The sequence below is a fragment of the Chiloscyllium plagiosum genome, chromosome 20 (assembly GCF_004010195.1).
Source record: "Chiloscyllium plagiosum isolate BGI_BamShark_2017 chromosome 20, ASM401019v2, whole genome shotgun sequence".
NCBI classification, from domain to species: Eukaryota; Metazoa; Chordata; class Chondrichthyes; order Orectolobiformes; family Hemiscylliidae; genus Chiloscyllium; species Chiloscyllium plagiosum.
Window position 1 is genome coordinate 59,590,448 of NC_057729.1, and position 23,110 is coordinate 59,613,557.

At 40.6% G+C, this 23,110-nt stretch overlaps 1 protein-coding gene across 19 annotated transcripts in view; it reads right to left on the minus strand.

Annotated features, from left to right (window-relative positions):
- The window catches only part of ralgapb (Ral GTPase activating protein non-catalytic subunit beta), a 141,450-nt gene that overhangs the window by 70,228 nt on the left and 48,112 nt on the right, over positions 1-23,110 (minus strand). For 12 of the 19 annotated variants that reach the window (XM_043710949.1, XM_043710944.1, XM_043710947.1 and 9 more), the window contains 3 exons: positions 20,819-21,035; positions 20,379-20,414; positions 19,698-19,899 (listed from right to left, as the gene is read on the minus strand). In XM_043710949.1, the coding sequence (XP_043566884.1) occupies positions 19,698-19,899; positions 20,379-20,414; positions 20,819-21,035 (455 nt within the window). The remainder of the gene's footprint in view (positions 1-19,697; positions 19,900-20,378; positions 20,415-20,818; positions 21,036-23,110) is intronic. The other 7 variants (XM_043710950.1, XM_043710961.1, XM_043710959.1 and 4 more) reach the window with 4 other exon arrangements.

The following is a 23,110-nucleotide window of genomic DNA, read 5'->3' on the forward strand; positions in this document are numbered from 1 at the left end:
AAGTGTGGCCCCGCACCAGAGTGTTGTACAGCTGCAGCATGACCTTGGTCTTGAAACTCAATCCCTCTACCAATAAAAGCTAACACACCGTAAGCTTTCTTAACAACCCTATCAACCTGGGTGACAACTTTTAAGGATCTAGGTACTTGAACACAGATATCTCACTGCTCATCCATATGACTGAAAATCTTATCATTAGCCCAGTACTTTGCACTAGCCCATTCCTGGCACCTTCCCCTGCCACCGCAGGTATTGCAAATCCTGCACCCACACCACTCCCCTCACCTCTATCCAGGACCCAAAAAGATCCTTCCACATCCGTCAGAAATTTACCTGTATCTCTACTAATGTCATCTACTATATCTATTGCACCCGATGTGGTCTCCTCTACATAGAGGAGACAGGACGCCTTCTTTCAGATTGTTTCAGAGAACATCTCTGGGACACCCGCACCCACCAACCCCACTGCCCCGTGGCTGAACACTTCAACTCCCCCTCCCATTCCATCAAGGACATGCAGGTCCTGGGCCTCCTCCACCACTAAACCGTTACCACCCGTTGCCTGGAGGAAGAACTCCTCATATTCTGCCTTGGGACCCTGCAACCACACAGGATAACCCTAACCCTATTGCACCAAAGTGCTCACCTACCTCCAAATTTAACACCTGGCCGGGTTCATCACCCAGTACCAAATCTAATGTGGCCTCACCCCTTGTTGGTCCATTGACATATTATGTCACGAAACCCCCCTGCACACATTGGACAAAAACTGACCCATCTAAAGTACTTGAATTATAATATTCCCAGTCAATATTTGGAAAGTTAAAGACCCCATAACAACTACCTTGTCACTCTCGCTCCTATCGAAAATGATCTTTGCTATCCTGTTCCATCTCTGGAACTACCCATGTTTCCGAAATGGCCACAACATCGAAATCCCAGGTACCAACCCATGCTGCAAGTTCACCCACCTTATTCCGGATGCTCTTGGAATTGTAGTAGACACATTTCAAACCACCTTCCTGCTTGCTGGTGCCATCTTGCAACCTTGACACCTTTATTCTGACTGCATTATTCTCAACCTCCTGTATACTTGAACTCCAATTTAGGTTCCCTTCCCCTGCTGAATTAGTTTAAACCCACCCGAAGAGCATTTTCAAATTTTCCCCCCAAGGATATTGGTACCCCTCTGGTTCAGGTGAAGACCGTCCTGTTTGTAGAGGACCCACCTTCCCCAGAAAGAGCCCCAATTATCCAGGAATCCAAAACCCTCCCTCCTGCACCATCCCTGTCGTCACATGTTCAACTCCTCTCTCTACCTATTCCTTGCCTTGGTAGCAGGTGGCACAAGCAATTCTACAGGGCATTTCTTGTACAACAATGCATATTATTAAAAATACTTTATCTTGTTCTGCAATCAGTCAGAATTTGCTTACTCAAAAGAATTTTATCCTTTTATCTAGTCCAGCCAGGCATTTTTATATCCAACACAGATCTCCTCACACACTAAATAACTCTTATCCTCACAAAGAAACATAGAAAATAGGAGTAGGCCATTCAGCCCTTCTTGTTTGCTCAGCCAATCAAAATGATATGGCTGATCACCCCACTCAGCACGCTGTTCCTGCTTTTGCCTCATATCCTTCGATCACTTTAACCCTAAGAACTACATCTAATGGTCTCTTGAAAACATTCCTCTATTCTCTTTGTTTCATGCATATTGAGACTCCCATTGTGTGTCAATGCTTCAATCACTTTCAATGGCAGCAAGATCCACATTTGCATCACATGTAAAGTAATTCCTTCAAGATTTTATACTTGATCTGTTGCTTGATCTTTATATTTGTGCTTCCTTGTTCTGGACTCAGCTGTAAAGTGGAAACAATTCCTAAACATGCACCAGATCAAAACTCAGCTTGCTCAATCTTTCCTGACAGCTGCATTCACTCAATTCTGGTTAATATCTCTGTCAGTCTTTTTGAAATGGTTTTGAAGCATTGAAAACATTCTCCACCCAAAGAAAAAAACTTCTGTCCTTGTATAAAAATGGCTTCAAGGTCATATATGACCAACAGCACCACCACAGGAGCTCCAGCACTGGGAGCAAGTAAGGAAAGTGCATGTCTCTGTTGGCTTTGGAGGAACTGATAGCATTAACTTAAAGTAGTAGCTTTGCTCAGCAGCTTACGTTTTCTGATCGCTGAGCTATCCTCTGTTTCCAGCCACTGCCACCAAACACAAGGTTTGAATCCAGTGTGTTCAAGTCTTTCTAAATTCGCCCTCAGGATGTGGCTTCACTTACAAGGCCAGCACTTATTTCTGATTCCTCGTTGCCATCTTTGTGAACTGCTGAGTTTGCAGCAGTTTGATTATCAGAGTGTTGTGCGAGGGTATTTTACTTTTGTAAAGGAAATCATAATTTACAGGTGCGTTGTCACTATAAGTGACCAAGTAAGAATAATTAAAAGCCAGCAGAAAATGTAATGAACATAAGAAATAATCTTGAAAGTAGATCGCCAATTTGATCAAAAGACCTTTTAAAATTAAATAGAAAAAGACATGTAAGTAGAGGAACAGAATTTACACCAGTGAATTTCATGATTAATACTACCCTTTTACTTTAGCATTGGGTGGGGGCAGAGGAGAGAGAGAGGTAGGTATTACAAATGTGTCACACAATATCTACATTTGAGCATGCTCTTCACACTATACGAAATGGTCCCAATGTAAACCTTTTTACCACAAAAATCATATACAGTATCCATGGATGTAGGGACTATAGATTGTGCTGCAAGATTGGAATAAATGAGATTTACTCAGTGAATATTATTTACCTGGATACCCAGGAAATACTTCCTATAAGTTCAATAGTGGATGTTTTAGAATATCAGGCTCAAAAATTAAATAAACAAACTAACTAAAGCTGTAGATAGACAGGTGTCTGTTCATTACTCTTTCTATTTGTAAACAATACCTCAAATACTCCTGGATATATTACAATGAAATGTGGTTGATTTAGGGTATTGCCCCAAGGAAGAACTATCAGTTTTTGATAAAGAGGCAGGTGCAGATTTTCTTTTCAAAGAATCAGTTAACATTAGGAAATATGGACAATTGACATTTATAATAAGAAAAAAATGGTTTTGACTTCTGTGGATTGCCTTAGCTGCTATGGTGGAATTTGTCACAGCTGTCAAAATGTGAATAGAGTTTCTAGAGCAGCTTGTTGGATACAGATTTGTGGTTACAGAGCACCAACCAGACAAGGAAAAGCTGCATTATTACATTTGAGTTAACGCAACGTGATATAGGTATACAATGAGTGTTCTCTTGTCACAAATTGAATTGCCAGTTTTTGTTCTTTAATGGAAGGATAGGTGAATAAGAGAAGATTAGATTAGATTACTTACAGTGTGGAAATAGGCCCTTCGGCCCAACAAGTCCACACTGACCTGCCGAAGCACAACCCACCCAGACCCATTCCCCTACATTTACCCCTTCACCTAACACTACGGGCAATTTAGCATGGCCAATTCACCTAACCTGCACATTTTTGGATTGTGGGAGGAAACCGGAGCACCCGGGGGAAACCCACACAGATACAGGGAGAATGTGCAAACTCCACACAGACAGTCGCCAGAGGCGGGAATTGAACCCGGGTCTCTGGCGCTGTAAAGCAGCAGTGCTAACCACTGAGCCACCATGCCGCCCAGAAGGAAGAGACATTGCACTTTTAAAATGCCAGAAGGGGGGGAACTGTGCTTTTTGAGACATCCAAGCTGCCCTCCTGATTGCACTGTTCAAGAATAAATAGGAGTATACGGTAGCAATCATCAATGTGTCTGTACTTCAAAGTTGAAGTTGTGATGTCTATGATCAATGTAGAAACAGAGATCAGATTTAATCATTGTAGTTATTTTCATTAACCTGTTCAGTGAGTTATTGCACACCTCTGGAATAAGTGGGACTTGAACCCAGAATTCCTGGTTCAAAGGTAGGGAAACTACAATTGTGCCCTTCCATTTATGTATCTTTAAATTTAATATTGTTTCAGTAAATTCATGATTATGGCCTTCTGAATCACAAAGGTTAGCCTTGGGATTGTCAAAGTTTATTATTGCAAATATTTTCTAAACAGACTAATTAAGGACATCACAACTCTTTGGAACACGTGGGACTTGAACTCAGGCCTCCTGGCTCAAAGATAGGGACATTAATTCTACACCCTTCCATTTACAGATACTCTTAATTAACCGAGCAAGATGTACGAGACAGCTCTGGAGCAAGTGGGACTTGAAACCTGGCCTCAAAAGGAGGGATACTGTCAGTGGGTCACAGGAGTCCAATCTATTGTTACATGCTTAGAGTTTAGCATAGGATGTAAGACTTAACTTTCATCCATATTACACACTAAACTAATCCATATAACAAGAAACTATGATGCCAACAAAGGGGAGTCTTGATTGAAATCCATTTACTTTCTGTCTTAGCAAAGATCAAGAAACAAAACATTTCTGAAGCTGTTGCGGCAAATACCTTGAAAATCAAAGTTGTAAAGTTTTTTTAAAAAGTGCAAGAAATTCAACATCAGCATTTTTAATTTATACAGTACCTTTAAGGTTAACAGAGGTTCACATCAAGTTGGAGACTTTTTTCACTGGCACGCAGGAGGTTGAGGTTTATAAAATCATGATGGGCACAGATAAAGTAAATGACAAAAGTTCTTTTCCCGAAGGTGGGGGAAATTCAAAACTAGGGGGCATAGTTTGGAGATAAGAGGAAAAAGATTAAAAAGACATGAGAGGAAATCTTTGTTTTACACCAAGTGGTTTGTGTGTGGAATGAATTGGCAGAGAAAGTGGTGGATGCAGGTACAGTTACAACATTTAAGACAACATTTGAATAAGTTCATAAATGGGAAAGGTTTGAAGGGATATGGGCCAGTGCAGGCAAGTGGGACTAGTTTAGTTTGGGAACATGGTCAGCGTGGTCATGCTGTATAACTATGAGTCACAAATCTAGGTGTGATAACATGTGACTAACAGATTGGTCAAAGAGGAGCTTTAAAGGAATACCTTAAAGGAAGACAAAGCTGTGAAATGCCAGAATCAGGGCTCAGCAGCTGAAGGCACGGCCATCATTGGTAAAGCAGTTCAAATAGACTCGTGTCACAAACCATTGCCTCTAACCCTATAAACTATACTGCCCAATATTAAGATGCTTTCAAAGCAAGTGTCCACTTACAAAGACATACAATCTGTTGCCAATTACAAAGTAAAATGAGGGGTAAAGCATTTGCATATAACAGTTTAGCAATACTTTCCAAGGTTTAATGGTTAATACAGGCAAATAAATTTTTTGGTATAAAAATGGAAATTGCTGGAGAAAGCATAGTCTGTTGTCTCTCTGTAGATGCAGCCGGACCTGCTGAGTTTCTTCAGCAATTTCTGCTTGTTTTAGATTTCCAGCATCACAGTTGTGTGTTAAGGTTTTTGGTATTGATTTCTCTGCCAATTCTTTTGCTCATTCACCTAAGATAGCAACACAGATCCATAGAATGGTTACAGCACAGAAGGAAACCATGTGACCATCTAGGTCTATCCTGGCTCTTGGCACGTCAAACTCAGCTAATTTCACTCCCCTGCCTTTTCGCTGTAGTTCTACAACTTGCCACTTTTCAGATAGTTATCCAATGCTGATTTGAGAGCCTTGGTGAAAAATGTTTCTACTATATTCTCAGGTAGAACACTTCAAATCTCAATGATGCGAAAAAAAAAGCTAATTCCTAGAATTGTAGGACTTGCTTATGAAGAAGGGCTTGATCAGTTGGGACTATATTCATTGGACTTTAGAAGAATGAGGTTCAGGAGGTGGGGGAGGTAGGGAATCATAGAAATCTATAAAATTCTAACAGAATTACAAAAAGGTAAACACAGGAAGGATGTTCCCAGTAACTAGCAAGCCCAGAACCCTGCAAAACAATTGAATGATATTGGCAGACCATTTAAGACAGAGATGAAGAGAAATTTCTTCACGCAGAGAGTGAGGAGCCTGTGGAATTGTCTTGTTGAGGCCAAAACATTGCATGTTTTGAAGGAGTTATGTACACAATTCTTTGGGGCTAAAGGGATCAATGGGTATTGGGAGAAAGTTGGAACAGGGGACTGAGCTGGATGATCAGCCATGATCACTGATTGGTGGAGCAGGCCTGAATGGCCGACGTGTGTACCTATCTTCTATATCTATAGGCTGTTTGTGTTGGTTCTGCTTCTTTTGCTACTTGTCTTTGACTAGTATCCTTTGGTCCTCGATCTTCCAAAAATTCTTCTCCCCACCCACACCCCTCATGACGTTGAACACCTTTACTCAACCTGCTTCTAATCTCATCTCCATGGAGAACAGATCTTCTTAGCCAATCTATCCAAGTAACTGAAAATTCTCAGCATGAAATCATTCTTTTGGATCTTTCAGCATATCTCTCTAATGCTTTCATATACTTTCTAGTAGGGATTCAAAAAACATAGTTCCAGTTGAAGCCAATCCAGTGTTTTGTCCAAAACAAAACTTCATTGTTTTTAAACTCCATGTTCCTACTTTTAAAGTGCAGGAACCCATTTGCTTTATTAACTGTTTTCTCAACCAATCTTGTCACCTTCAATAAATTTGTGCTCATATGCCCCAGGTCTCTTTGTTCCTGCACCCCTTAGAATTTAACCCTTAATGTTATTTTGTCTCTCCTCATTCTTCCTATCAAAAAATGAATCATTTCACAGTTCTCTGCATTAAATTTATCACTTTTCCACCCAGTCCACCAACTTAAAGTCTAATACCATCTTCCTCACAGCTCACAGTACTTCGAGGTTTTAAATCATCTGCACATTTTAAAATTGTGTCCTGCACACCCAAGCACATGTTCTACCACTGAACCCTGGGGAAGCCCAGTGTAAATCTTCCTCCAGTTCAAAAAGACAATCTTTCACTTCTCCTCTTTGTCTCTGTCAATTTCGCATCCATGTTATCACTTTCATTCCATGGCCTTTAACTTTATATTCAAGTCTGTTTTGTGGCACTGAGCCAAATGCCTTTTGGAAGTACGTGTTCGCCATTGTGCACATACATTTTCTGCCACCTCATCAAAATAAATCAAGTTAAATAGCAGGCAAACAAACTCTGAATAGCTCTTGGCATAGTCTGGCACAGTCTTTTGGCTTAGATATAAAAAAGGCATTTTAAACATGTGCTCTAAATTTTATTGCTCTTTCCGCAGAAATACTATAAATCTATTCATCAGAATAAATTATGAAAGTAGATGAGATGCTACCAGAACTACTGAATGTTTCCTGCATTTTGAGTTTTTATTTAACATTAAGCAAAATCGACTTCTCTGATGTTTATCAACCAAATAGGCTAAGCAATTTGAAAGTGACTAATTAACTGGGTATTGACAATGAAGGTATCTTGCTTTGAAGAAAGCCAAAGTCAATTGAGGAGTAAGGGCACAGAGAAGCAATCAGGTGTTTATCCTGAATGGAGTCATTAGCAACAGTCAATAGAACAAAAAGGAGGAGGGTGTGTGTACAATTACCTACCACTCAGATTTTCTCACTTGTGAAATTGGAATTCAGAATTAGCCAAATATCAGGATGCATCACAGGGGCATCTGTTTAATTTTTTTCTAGTTATTCTAACCTTGTTCATTCATTGGGCTGTTTGAACATTGCATCAAGTAATAAGATGATATATTAGGATGGATTGCTAAAAAGTCACAAAAAGTTAAGACTTACATTTACAAGACAAAATAAATTAATTCAGTTACATTACAGAAAGCATCCAAGATCCAGGTCTTTTAAAATGTTTAAAGGTAGTGACTGTATTTTTTGATTTAAAACCAAGCACTGTGGAAGCAATTCTTGTACTTTTAACAACATGTAGCTGAACATGTTCAAGCAGCTGTTTGGGGAAGCCGTCTGCAGGCGGGCTGGCACCAGGGTGTACACTAAGGGAACTTCAACCAGCAACAGATTGCTGATTGACATCCACAACTGGTCACAACTTCACAAACCAAAGGCCATCAGCCTGACAATAACTAACTGATTGGCTCCTTGGTAGCTTAAATGTTTTGGTTGTGACACTGCAGAAGCCTTCAGAATGCTGAAAGGTCAGATCCTGTATCTAAAGCCTGGAGAAAGACAATTTATTTTCTCCCACGAGTTGCTGTTTGCAGTTGCTTTTATTCAGTAAGTCAGATTTTATAATTTGGGAACCAGTCTCTCTGTACCTCCTGTAAAGTAGTTAAAGAATTTAAAGGAAAAGATCGGACAACTGAAGGACTTGGAAAACAAAAAAGAATACTGCATTGAATCCTGAGGACTGTTGCTATTGAACTGTATTGCTTGGCACACATATTTTCGTCTGCGCGTATTTGTGTATCTTGTGGCTTCAAAAGGCTGTTGGGAGTTTTAACTAGAAGTACTATACATGTTAACAGTTCAGCGTTGCTTACTTGTGATTCAAATCTATTATTTGTAATATAGTTCTTGTCTATCTGACATGTAAATTGTGGGCTTTGTACACTTTGATAATACTTTAAACTTTGGTGACAACTCTGGGAACAGTAAGGCTTGACTTGCATTGGCTTGACCCCAATGAGATATTACAAGACATATAAACTAAGATGGAAGATATCAGAGAACATACACATGTGAATTAGGAGTAGGCCACTTGGCCCCTCAAGACTACTCTGCTATTCAATAAGATTGTGGCTGTTCTGATTATTCCATATCCCTTCCTACCTACGACAAGCTTTCACCCTTTGCTTATCAAGAATCTATTACCTCTGCCTTCAAAATATTCAAAGAGAATACCTCCACTGTCTTCGGAGGAAGAAAGTTCCAAAAACTCATGATTCTGAGAAAAAAATTTTCAACTCTGTCTGAAATGGGCAGACACATTTTTAAAACAGTGATTCCCAGTTCCAGATTCTCTCTCAAGAGGAAATATCCTTCCTACATCCACTTTAAGATCCTCCAGAATCTTAAGTTTTCAAGAAATCGCTTGCACTTCTACACTTCCAATGGATACATATCTAGTTTGCCCAACATATCTCATAAGACAACCTGCCCATTCAACAGTTTAATCCAGTAAACTTTTTCTGAACTTATTCCAACGCAATTTACATCTTGCCTTAACTAAGGAAACCAATACTATACATAGCACTTCAGATGCAATCACACCAACATCCTGCACAACTGAAGTGTATCCTCCCTAAGTTTTGTGTTCCATTCTCCTCACAGTAAATTACAACATTCGATGAGCTTTCCTAATTACTTCCTGCACCTCCCAAACTTGAGCTATTTGTGAACTAGGACACCCAGATCCCTCTGCACCTCTAGAACTCTCCAACTGTTTGCCATTTAGATTCTACGCTTTTTATACTTCCTTCCAGAATGGGACATATCCACAATTTTCATCATGTCTGACAACATTTGTGGGGAGAAAACAGAGTTCTGAGTTCTGAAGGGTCACTGGACCTGAAATGTTAACTGTGCTCTCTCTCCACAGATCTTGCCAGACTTGCTGAGTGTTTCTGCAATTTTTATTTTTGTTTCTGATTTCCAACATACGCAGTTCTTTTGATTTTTTTAAATTCTTGACATCATACTCCATTGGTCAGGTGCAAATGTAGCAACTATATCATCGGTCCCAAATAGGACAGATATGTTTTTAATAAGTCTCAACCAAGGTAGGGGAAAAATAAACTTCTGTTCTCCAGCTGGGGACAGAAGGATTAGCTTGGACACAAAAACACCCTTACACATGTACAAATATAAATAATACCTCTGAAACGAGTAAAACCCGCACAAACAGTGATGCAGTGGATCTCTGAAAGTCTTTGAAAATATTTTAATCAGAATGGAAAGTAGATGAGCTTTGAGATGGAGATTGAGCATCACCTTTGACAAGGTGCCACAAAGGATGCTGTTAAATAAGAACTCATGGTGTTAGGGGTAAGGTATTGGCATGGATAGAGGATTGGCTGACTGGCAGAAGGCAGACAGTGGGCATAAAGGGGTATATTTCAGGATGGCAGCCAATGACTAGTGGAGTTCTGCAGGGATCAGTATTTGGACCACCACTATTCATGTTATACATGAACAATCTGGATGATAGAACTGAGAGTAGTGTTGCTAAGTTTGCAAATGACACAAAGATAGGTAGAATGACAGGTTGAGGTGGTGGGCAGGCTGCACAAGGACAGGCTACGTGATTGGGCAAAAAATTGGCAGATAGAATACAGTGTGCGAAAGTGTGAGGTTTTGTACTTTGATAGGAAGAACAGAGGTGTTCAGTATTTTCTAAATGGTGAAAGGCTTTGGAAATCTGAAACACAAAGGGACTTGGGAATCCTAGTTCAGATTCTCTTACAGTTAACACAGATTCAGTTAGCAGTCCAGTAGGCAAATGCAACGTTAGCACTGATTTTAAGGGGCCAGAATACAAGGGCAGGAATATACCGCTGAGGCTGTACAAGGCTCTGGTCAGACCGCTTTTAGGATATTGTGAGCAGTTTTGGAACTCACAGCTAAGGAATGACATGCTGGTATAGGAGTGGTTCCAAAGTAGGTTTATAAGAATGATTTCTAGGATTAAGGGCTTGTCATATGAAGAGTGGTTGAGGCGTTTGAATCTGTACTTCATGGAATTTAGAAGGATGAGGGGGGAATTGATTGAACCTTACAGAATACTGAGAGGCCTGGATACAGTGGATGTGGAGAAGATGTTTTCACTAGTTGGAGAGACTAGAACCAAAAAGCACAGCCTCAGAGTGAATGGACAACTGTTTAGAACAGATAAGGAACGATTTCTTTGGAACTCTGCTACAGAACGTCGTAGAGGCCGAAACATTGAATGTATTTAAGACGGAGCTAGATAGCTTCTTGATTAATAAAGGGATCAAGGGTTACAGGGTGAAGGCAGGAGAATGAGGTAGACAAACACATCAGCCATGATCGAATGGTGGAGCAGGCTCAATGGGCCGAAAGGCCTAATCCTGTTCCTGTATCTCATGGTCTTATATTCGTAAGATGGAACTGGGCTGAATTAAAGTCAATTAAACTTTATGGATGTGATAAACTGTCAAGCTTTTATTGTTAATTCAGTTTTTACAAATAAGTCGTCATTTAAGTCTTCGCGAGTACGCTGTCATTCAATGAGATCATGGCTGATCTTCTACCTCAACATCATTTTCCTTCTTTGCCTCCCCTGTCCCTTGATACATAAAAATCTACTTAACTCAGTCTTAAACATACTCAAATATTGAGGCCTTTGGGCACAGAACTGCAAAGATTCGCCATGTTCTGGGAGAAGGAATTCCTCATTTCAGTTCTAAACATCCTGCCCTTAATCAAGACACTATCCTGTCTACCCCACAAGAACTGTGTATGTTTGAACTACATAATTTCTGCTGAACTCCAGAGAACAAAGGGCCAATGAACTTACTATTTCCTCATTGGACAACCCCTCCATCCCAGGAATTAGACTGATGCGCGAGCCTTCACTGCACACTCTAACAAGTAGGTCTTTCTATGGGGAAGGAGACTAAATATGCTTACAATACTCCAGGTACAGTCCCAGCAAGGCTCTGTATATCAGCAGGGTGACATGTTTACTCCTATAATCAAACAATTGTAATAAAAGGTCAACATGCCATTTACCAATTTAACTGCTTGTTGTACCTAAATGATTAACCTTCAGCGACTCATGAACAAAGGCACCTAAGTCCCGTTAAAGCTCAATACTTCCCAGTTTCTTACCAATTAAGAAATACTATTCCTCGCATCAAAATGGTTAAACTCACATTTCTCTACGTGGTACTTCATCTGCCATTTTTTTGTACATTGACTTAGTATCTTCAAATTCTCTTGAAATTCCTTTGCATCCTTCTCTCAACTCTCACTTCCAGCAAGTTTTCTTACATCTGCAAACTTGGAAATATTACTTTTCACCTTCACATTCAAACTGTACAAAAGTGCACACCATTCAACCTTAATCCACAAATTCAGCCATTTCAATTTAGCCTTTTAGCATAAAATCATAGATCAGTTTTATACACCTGAAGTAAGACCATAAGACATAGGAGCAGAAGTAAGGCCATTCGGCCCATCGAGTCCACTCCGCCATTCAATCATGGCTGATGGGCATTTCAACTCCACTTATCCGCATTCTCCCCGTATGTTTTAAAAAATTCTCAAGGTCAAGGACCAGGCTCGCAGGAAAGTAGTCTGACACAGAACAAACAGCCAAGAGGCGAGTCTGCTAGAATATAAGTGTTTTATTCCCCGCAGCGTCGCCACAACCAGGTCTCGTACTTACAACGGGTCTGGTTTATACTCACTCTACGTGTTACCGGAACTGGAAGCCGTCAGTTCTCGTAGAGCGGTTGCCAACAACCCACGCTCGGCGGTTAAACGCAACCCCGGAGCAGACTCTACCGAACTGGAGACTTTTCCAGCTGATATACTCTTTTCCAGATATAAACATTCATGTGAACAGCAGAGCAAGGCTAAAAAACACATTCCATTCTGGTTACATACAGATAAGAAGATTCACACGGGGAGGTGTGTAATAAGATTCACACGGGACTAAGCGACACCTTCCATTTTCGGTTAGAGCAGAGCAAGGCTAAAAAACACATTCCATTCTGGTTACATACAGATAAGAAGATTCACACGGGGAGGTGTGTAATAAGATTCACACGGGACTAAGCGACACCTTCCATTTTCGGTTAGAGCAGAGCAAGGCTAAAAAACACATTCCATTCTGGTTACATACAGATAAGAAGATTCACACGGGAAGGTGTATAATAAGATTCACACGGGACTAAGCAACACCTCCATTCCGGTTAGATTCACACATGTATTGGGACACAATTTTAACCCTTTCACCACATTCCACTGCCTGGCCCAATACATGTGTTACATTATGATCCACACATGTATTGGGACATAATTTTTAACCGTTACACCACATTCCACTGCTTGGCCCAATACATGTGTTACATTATGATCCACACATGTATTGGGACATAATTTTTAACCGTTACACCACATTCCACTGCTTGGCCCAATACATGTGTCAAAGAACTCCAACAGGTTTGTCAGGCACGACCTCCCCTTACTAAATCCATGTTGACTTGTTCTAATCTGACCCTGCTCTTCCAAGAATTTAGAAACCTCATCCTTAATGATGGACTCTAGAATTTTACCAACAACCGAGGTTAGGCTAATTGGCCTATAATTTTCCATCTTTTGCCTTGATCCTTTCTTGAACAAGGGGGTTACAACAGCGATCTTCCAATCATCCGGGAATTTCCCTGACTCCAGTGACTTTTGAAAGATCTCAACCAACGCCTCTGCTATTTCCTCAGCCACCTCCACAAGTCTCATAAATTTTAACCCTGCTCAAGGCTAGGATTAAATATGTATGGCTTAATTGCACCAGACTGGAAGTGAGTAATTCTATGTTAGAACAGTACAATAACTGTTCACTATTTATAACAAGTGTAGGATTTATTGATTATTCATGACGTTTCACTGGTCAGGACAGCATTTATTGCTCATCCCTAATTACCCAGAGAGCAGTTAAGAGTTAACCACCTTGCTGTGGGTCTGCAGTCATATGTAGGCCAGACAGGTAAGGACAGCAGTTTCCTACCCAAAGGATGATAGTGAACCAGATGGGCTTTTTTTAAAGCAATTGACAATGGTTTCATGGTCATAATTAGACTCCTAATTCCAGATACTTTTAAATTTCAAATTGCATCATTTGTTATGGTGGGATTTGAACCCAGGTTCCCAGAACATTACCTGGGTCACTGGATTAATAGTCTAGTGATAATACCACTAAACCATCACCTCCCTAACTGCCAATACATTTATGGTCTCTATTCTTTCGGCAATTCTTCCAGAGTGAGCATGGAGTGTGAGCATGACATGTGACACAAATATAGAGAGAATACAGTCTGCAAACAAATCTCTGACCTTTTCACCTTGGAGGTTTCCAACTGCAATGTGACCTGCTAATCACAAAATGTCACTGTTGCCCAAATTTCCATGTTGGTAACTCTCAAATTTTTAGACTAGAATAAACCTGCATCAATCTGTCCTCACTCTGCAGACACCACATGGTTCTAAAGTTGATTATAAGTTTGTTATAAATAGTGAACAGTTATTGTACTGTTCTAACATAGAATTACTCACTTCCAGTCTGGTGCAATTAAGCCATACGTATTTAATCCTAGCCTTGAGCAGGGTTAAAATTTATGAGACTTGCGGGCATTATAACTGTTTCCATCTGACACCACCTGCTTGAAAATGTGGAGAAAATATCCTTGAACAGCTGTATATAATTGGTCCTCTGCAGTTTAATAATAGGAAATTTCTTTAAACTTCACTGAGACTACAGAGTAATCTGGTCTCAATGTCTAGCAGAACCAAATCATTAATAAGTTTCCAGCCATGATACAAACAGAAATGAATAGACAGGGCTCCACTGGGCAACGCAGCAAACATTAGGAATTCATGGACTATTGTCAGAGGCAGGAATGACCAACATCGCATCATTACTGTAGCACAAAATGACACTTTGAAACGGCACTGCATTGGCATTTTCCTTAAACAGGCTTTAATTTATTTAGAGTGAAACATTTAGAGTGATTAGAGTGATTATTTAGAGTGATTTGCTGCACTGCAGCTCAGACTGTTAACACTTACCCTGTGTAGCAATATTTGCTGCCCAAGGACCAAATTTAACACTTGTTTTGCACACAAAGTGACAATTTCTGAATAAGTTCAAGCAATAAATCACAAGACCTACTCAGAGAAGATGCAGATAACATACTACCAGGGTTTCTTAATATAATTTAAACCTCAGATTGACACTGATGTATTAAGCATAGCTTTAATAGTTTCTATAATTATGTTGAACAACAATTTAGTCAGAGATATTTGATGTAAGTGCTTCCTGGACTGTTAATTAAGCAAGTTGCAGAACATGCAAACATAGTGTTTGTTTTCTCATAACTGGTATAAAGTATTGCACATATAATGTCTCAGAAGAATTACAAACATCCTGTACATAAAAAGCAGGATAAATCCAACCCAGCCAATTATTGCCTCATCAGTCTACTCGATCAGCAGTAAAGTGATGGAAGGCCATCAACATTGCTATTAAGAAGCACCTGCTCAGCAATAACTGCCTCAGTCATGCCCAGTCTGCGCACCACCAGAGCCTCTTTGCTCCTGACATCATTACAGCCTTGGATCAAACATGGACAAAAGGGCTGAATTCCAAAGTGAGGTGGAAGTCATCAAGGATGCCCAAGCAAAACCAGAAAGTCAATGGGTATCAAGGGCAAACTCTCTTCTGGTTGGACAGGTACCCAGCATGTAAGATGGTGGTCAGTGTTGTTGGAAATACATCATCTCAACTCCAGGACATCTCTGCAGGAGCTCATTGTGGTAGTGTTTTAGACCCACCATCTTCAATTGCTTCATCAATGACCTTCCCTCCATGACAAGGTCAGAAGTGGGGATGTTTGTTGATGATTGCACTATGTTCAGCAAAACATTCGCAACCCTCAGAGACTGAAGCAGTCCATGTTCAAATACGAAAAGAGTTGGACAAGGTGTGCGCTGACAAGTGGCAAGTAATATTCATGCCACAAATGCCAGGCAAAGACAATCTCCAAAAGGAGAACAGTCTAACACTGTCCCTTGACATTCAATAGTGTTACTATCACTGAATCCCCCACTATCAACATCCTTGAGGTTACCATTGACCAGAAACTCAATTGATATCACCATATAAACACAGCAGCTACAAGAGAGGTCAGAGGCTAGGAACACTGTGGTGAGTAACTAACCTTCTGACTCCCCAAAGTCTGTCAACCATCAAGGTACAAGTCAGGAGAGCGATGGAATACTTCCCAATTGCCTGGATGGGCACAACTCCAACAACACATCAAGAAGCTTGGCACTACCCAAGACAAAACCCACTTGATTGACATCACACCGACAACCATCCACCACTGAACACTCAGTGGCACCAGTGTCTAATAGCTACAAGATGCAGTGCAGAAATTCACCAGAGATCCTCAGACAGCATTTCCCACACCATGTCTACTTCCATCTAGAAGGACAATCGCAGCAGATGCATGGAACACTAACGCCTTCAAGTTCCCCTCCAAGCCACTCACCTTTCTGACTTGGAAAAATGTTGCCATTCCTTCACTGTCCAGAGGTCAAAATTCTGGAAGCCCTTAACGGCAATGTGGGTTTACCCACATTGCATGGACTGCAGCGGTTCAAAATGCCCACCTTCTCAAGAGCAATTGGGGACGGGAAGAAAAGCCAGCGACAACCACATTCCATGAGCAAATTATCTGAAGTTTACAAACAAATAACTGATTTTGTCCTCTCTCCTATTATTCCTATGTAAAGGCACCCCAGCTTCATGTCCTCCTTCACATCCACACAGGGCCACTTCTAGCAGACTCATCGGGGAGACAGAAGGAGCAGCATCTAATTAAACTTGACCATTCCTTACATTTGAAGTACTGTAGCAGGTCTCGTGCTCAATACAATTAGCCAATTCAGTGCAGACTGAAAATAACCTGGGGCATTTACCACTCTGTATGGTTCAAATGTTCTCTGAATAAATTAGCTAAGTGCACAGGGAAGAGTAAATCCAAAGCAGGTATTTTCTTTTGAATAGTAAATTTCAAATCAATAACTTGGCAATCTAGATCCTGCTTTGAAAATCTGGTTGAAGTAACCATGTTAACCCTTGTTCCCTTTAACATTGGTTTGCTCTACACAGTTGGCTTGTTTCACTGCACAGCCGTTAAAACACTGATGTTCTTATGCATACCTTAAAAGAGAATGATGGCTATGCCCAATTTGTTTGTCCCTTGCGCAGCATACTCCAGATTGCTGAGTGGCCACAAACCCACAAAGAACAAATACACAGAATGTTGGAGAACCTCAGCATGTCTGGCAACATCCATGGAGAGAAAAACAGAGTTAATGTTTTGAGTCCAGTCTGACCCATGAATTGTAGAGGTGGAGCATCACTTTCTTGCTTTTACACTTTGTGCCTCTAATTATAAACCCAAGGATCCTGCAAGCCTTAACAACTGTTTCAACTTGTCTGGAAACCTCAGAGAATCATGCATGTGAACCCCGAGGTCCCCTACTCCTGTCCTCCCCTCACAGTTGTACCATTCAGCCTTATTGTCTCTCCATGTTTCTTTGACCAAAATGCTGTACTTTACATTTCTCCACATTGATCCATCTGTCAGGTAGGTCAGGTGTCTGCACACTTGGTCAGCTTGTAAATGTCCCTTCAACTTGCTCAGCATCATCCTCACAATTCCTATTCTCCCTAGTTTAGAATCACCTGCATAATAACATGGATACAAGACTGGCTGACTGACAGAAAACATTGTGCATAACTGGGTCTTTTCCTGATTGGTAGAATGTGAAGAGTGAAGTCTTGCAGGAGAAAATGTTGGGTCTTAGCTTTTTATGGTTTACATAAATGACTTAAATGAGGAAAACAAAAGCATGGCAGCTAAATGCTCAGATGAAACAAAGTTAGATCAGAAAGTATATTGCAAAGACAGCATAAGGAGGTTGCAGACTGATACAGAGCAACTGCAGAATTCTGAACTGTTTTAATATGAGAGAAACTGAAATATAAAAGCAAGGATATTATGTTGGTTATACATATTGTACCTCCCTAACCCAGCACTCTATTTTGGCAATCTCAGTATAGTTCCAGTTCTAGTTTTCTAGATGAAGGGCTCTGTGCCCTTCTCCCCAAAAAGAGTTTCTTGCTATGCCAGTGTAAACCTTTAAAAAGCTTGCTTTGATCAACTCCTAAGTAATTTTCATCTTTTATAAGCAGCAGCATAATTGGTCAATGCAAAATTGCTCTTTAAGTCACAAGATAATTGCACACATGCCTGGTTTGCACTTATATTTATCTTAGTGATAAGGTGGGGGCCTTATCTCAGTCCCAACCTTCCAACTCAGCACCGCCCTCTTGAAGAGTCCTACCTGTCCATCTTCCTTCCTGCCTATCTGCTCCATCCTCCTCTCAGACCTATCACTTTCATCCCCACCTTCATTTACCTATCGCATTCCCAGCTATCTTTGCCCCCAGCTCCACCCCCTTCCTATTTATCTCTCAGCCCCCATGGCCCACAAGCCACATTCCTGATGAAGGGTTTATGTCTGAAACATCGACTCTTCTGCTCCTCGGATGCTGCCTGACCTGCTGTGCTCTTCCAGCACCACACACCCTTAGTAAAAAGGTGTATTTTGTTGTTAACAGTTGGGTATGTGAGATGTAAAACGTTAAATGCTACAACCTCAGAGGAACAAATGCCTCTGGTGCAGTTGGTGCTTTATCCTTTCCCAGTTTCTATATTTGTTGTTTCAAAATATAATTTATAGCAAAAAAAACTGAATCTCGAAAGAAAATATAGAAGGAGCGTGAGCACGTTGCATAGTGTTTTCTTGAAATGTTTAAAATTCCTGTGCTGACATTGACACACAAACCTGCCAGTCTTGTAATTTCTGGATTACAGAGGTACAACTTGTACTCTAATAAGTCAATCTCTTGGGATCACAAATGATTTCTTTTGGTTATACAGGTCACTGATGAGATCACATCTTGAATAGGAATTGTGAGGATGATGCTGAGCAAGTTGAAGGGACATTTACAAGCTGACCAAGTGTGCAGACACCTGACCTACCTGACAGATGGATCAATGTGGAGAAATGTAAAGTACAGCATTTTGGTCAAAGAAACATGGAGAGACAATAAGGCTGAATGGTACAACTGTGAGGGGAGGACAGGAGTAGGGGACCTCGGGGTTCACATGCATGATTCTCTGAGGTTTCCAGACAAGTTGAAACAGTTGTTAAGGCTTGCAGGATCCTTGGGTTTATAATTAGAGGCACAAAGTGTAAAAGCAAGAAAGTGATGCTCCACCTCTACAATTCATGGGTCAGACTGGACTCAAAACATTAACTCTGTTTTTGTCTCTACAGTGTGCAGTTTGATCTCCTTACTTAAAGATGGATGTAAATGCCTTAGAGACAGCTCAGATGAGCTTAGTTAGATTGAAATCTGGAATAGACAAGTTCTTGAGCAAAGGTTGGACAGGTTGAAACTAAGAGTGACAGGTGACTTAACTGATATATAGCAGATCATGAATGGCCTTGACAAGATGGATAAGGAAAAGATGTTTCACCTTGTGATAAGTCCAGAACTAGGGGTCGGCCTTTAGAACAGAGATAAGGAGAACTTGTTTTACCCCAACAGCGAGTTGCATGACTTTGGAACTCTGCCTCAGAAAGCAGCGGAAGCAGGGCTGTTCAATATTTTTAATGAGAAGAGAGATGATTTCCTTTCCTGTTTATTGGGGAAAGATGGGAAAGTGGACAGCCACAATCTCATTGAAGAGCGAAGCAGGCAGAGGGGGGCATGACAGACTACTTCCGCTCCTAATGAGTATGTTCGTATAACTGTAGTCAGATTGATTCTAAGAAAATTGACTGCAACTAAAGAAGAAACTATGGCTTTTTGTTGTCATAGCATGGAATTTGACTTGCAAATAGAAACAGCACCTGGACAGGTACACTGGAAGGATTTCTTCCCCCGTTTTCTTACTGCAGAAGATTCGGCACAGTGTTCCACAGGCCTCAGCTCTCCCTGCTTCATAGTTATCTGGAAATTCATTTGCATCGAAGAGTGGATTGGCAACCATATTTTCAGTGGATATCTGCGAGGGTTTCCGTCGGACATCCAGTCCTGCTGGAGTTGTAATACCTAAGGTGAGGAAGAGTTTACGAGGGTTGCTGGTGAGAAGCAACCATCTTATTGTCACATTGCCAAATAGAACCAAATCATGCATTACATCTACAAACCAAAAAAAACCCAGAACAGTAAAATTTTATAAATAGAACTTAATAGAACAAAAAAAGATAATCATATCAAATATTTTAAAACAGTTAGTGCACAGTCTCAGAGGTTTATGACGTGACACAAAATAGCAGGAGAAATGAGCATGATGGGATATAAACAAGCACCTGCAGAGAGCAGATTACAAGGCTTGGCAACACTCCTCCCCCATTCAAGAGAAACACAGAACGGTGAATGAAGTTATCGCCCCCAAACAGTGCAACAATGACAGGAGGCAGATGTTAGAGAAAAACAGCTGGAGCGATTATAAGGAAAAGGAATGGCTTATGGCAAAAATCATAAAACGGCTGACTGCAATTAAAATAGAATCTACTTTTCCTACTTACAAGATTTATAAGAAAGAAGAATTTGGATAAAAGATGCTGCAAGATAATAGAAATAAAAATGGAAACAAATCAAAGGAGAGCAGTAGTTATAATATCTTTAAGATGATTAGTTTTTTTAGCTTCAGTTATAAGCAGCTTTCTTCTGTTTTTGTTTTAAAAATTAAAATTCAAAATTTTGAGAGAAAGACTGGGCACTACATATATAAAGACTGGCAACCAGGTAAAAGCCATGAATTTGACAATTAACATGCAAAAAAATATGCAAAAAGAAATTAAAAACTCAGGGAAACACTGATGTTAAATTAGATTAGGGTTTAATAAATCTGGACTGTAAACTAAATTAAGAATACACAGACTGTAGATGACTTTTTAGTTAGATTTTGTCCTGTATCTTTGTAGATAGGAGGCAAGACTGAAGTGAAAGGTGTTTGGTGCCTTACCTGTCATACTGCCATCTCTGTTCATCCCATTGTGCAGTCTGCAGTGAACTAATCCTGCATCGAACAGCCACTGACCAAACAGATTCAGCACACTGTTGACCTTGGGACGAGTAGGTGCAGGTAGAGGTCTTGGCTCTGAGCTGGTCTGGTTTGGGCTGGACAGTGGAGAAGTGGTGGATGTCTGATGAGTAACTTTTGGAGGATGTGCAGTGCTCCCCTAGAAGAAATATATACATAAACCTTAGTTGACACAAGAACATGGCAAAACAGGAAACAAAAAGTAATTAAAATAGAAAGGGATCTATAAGGGATGACAATAAGAATCTTTGGTTAGGCTTCAAAAAAGCCATTCTTTCTTCATTAAGATTTTGGAAGGCCAGTGATTCAACCCCTCCCTTTCCCTGCCAGTAAATTCTTCCAATTGTTCCTAAAAGCAGACTTGCCAATTCCCTAAAACTTGATTTCTTCAATGTCATTTTCCATGATCGTTGATATGCTTTTTAAAAAAAAATTTGATTGAATTTTCTGCACTGTATCTTCACATTTTTTTAATCTACATTTCTTCATTTCTCTTTCCTTATTTCCCCAATACTTTTGCTCATTACATCTTCTGGACCTATGCTCATTTAACAAATCTCTCTTCTGACTCCTTGCAAGCTTATGTTTGCTACCTTCTGTACATAAATGCCAAAGTAGGCAAGATCACAGCAATCATGCTTTTCATGGAAGCCTCACAGAGAAGGGACGACCCTTTAGAACTGAGACAAGGAGGAATTCCTTCAGCCAGAAAGTGGCAAACCTGTGGAACTCTTTGTTGCAGAGGGCTGTGGAGTTATTGAGTGTATTTAAGACAGAGATAGATAAATAGATAGATTCTTGATTAGTAAGAGGATCAAAGATTACAGGAAGAAGGTGGGAGAACGGTCTTGAGAAATATATTAGCCACAAACAAATGGGGGAGCAGACTAAATGGGTTGTATGGTTAATTCTGCTCCTATATCTTATGGTCATCCAAGTAAATTTGGCAGATGCTTTAGCACAGCTGCTACACTGCACATTGTACAACCACTAGCAGATCTGTCCTGGATGACACGGTGTTGAAACCTTTGCAGTTCTATCATATGTGTAGCAGTGATAACTGATGATTTAAACCTGTAGATGGTGATGAGATTCTGAGAGATCAGAGGTAAGCCATACAATAGTTGTTGTCTCTGCACTGCTCATGTCCCTTGTAAATAGTGGACAGGTTTTTGGGAGTCAGGAGGGGAGTAATTTGCCACATTATTCCTAGCCTCTGACCTATTTTTGTAGCTACTCTATTTACATGGCGAGACCAGTTGACTCTCTGGTCAATGATGTTGATAGTGGGGGATTCAGTGATGGAAATACCATTGAATGCCAAGGGGCTGTGGTTAGATAGTCTCTTTTTGGAAATGATCATTGCCTGGCATTTGTGTGGTATGAATGTTACTTACCACTGATCAGCCCAAGCCCACCTCTTCTTACATTTGAAGATGGATTGCTTCACTATATGAAGAATCAAGGACTGTGCTGAATATTGTACAATCACCAACAAATACCCCCACTTCTGATCTTATGATGAAGGGAGGCTCATTGCTGAAGCAGTTGAAGATGGTTGGGACTAGGACACAACCCTGAGGAATGCCTGCAGAGATGTCCTGGAGCTGAGATGACTGATCTCGAACAACCACAACCATCTTCCTATGTACCAGGTATGATTCCAACCTGCAGAGAGTTTGAACTCAATTCCCATTAGTTGCTGTTTTGCTAGGGCTCCTTGACGCCACACTAGGTTGAATGTGGCCTTCATTTCAAGAGTTGTTACTCTCCCGTCTCACACTCAGCATCATTGAGGATGGGAACATTTGTGGAGTTTGCAGAACATAGATCTGATCTGCTGGTTGTGGGATCACTTAGCTCTGTCTATCATTTGCTGTTTATGCTTGACATACTTCACCAGGTTGACACCTCTTTTTCTTAAGTCTACCTGGTAATGTTCAATGCCCTGACTGACACAGGCCAGTGTGCTAAAAGCCTTTTTCACTGTCCTGTCTACCTGTGACTTCACTTTCAGAGATTTCCTCACTGTCTACGATACCACCTATTTTAAAGTCATCTGCAAACTTACTAACCATACCTTGTACATTCTCATTCAAATCCTTGAAAGAGGTAGCAACTAGCATTGGGCCCAGCACCGTGCCCTGAGGCACTCCACTAGTCACAGGCCTCCAGTCCAACATGCATCCTCTCACCATTAACCTCTGCTCTTAC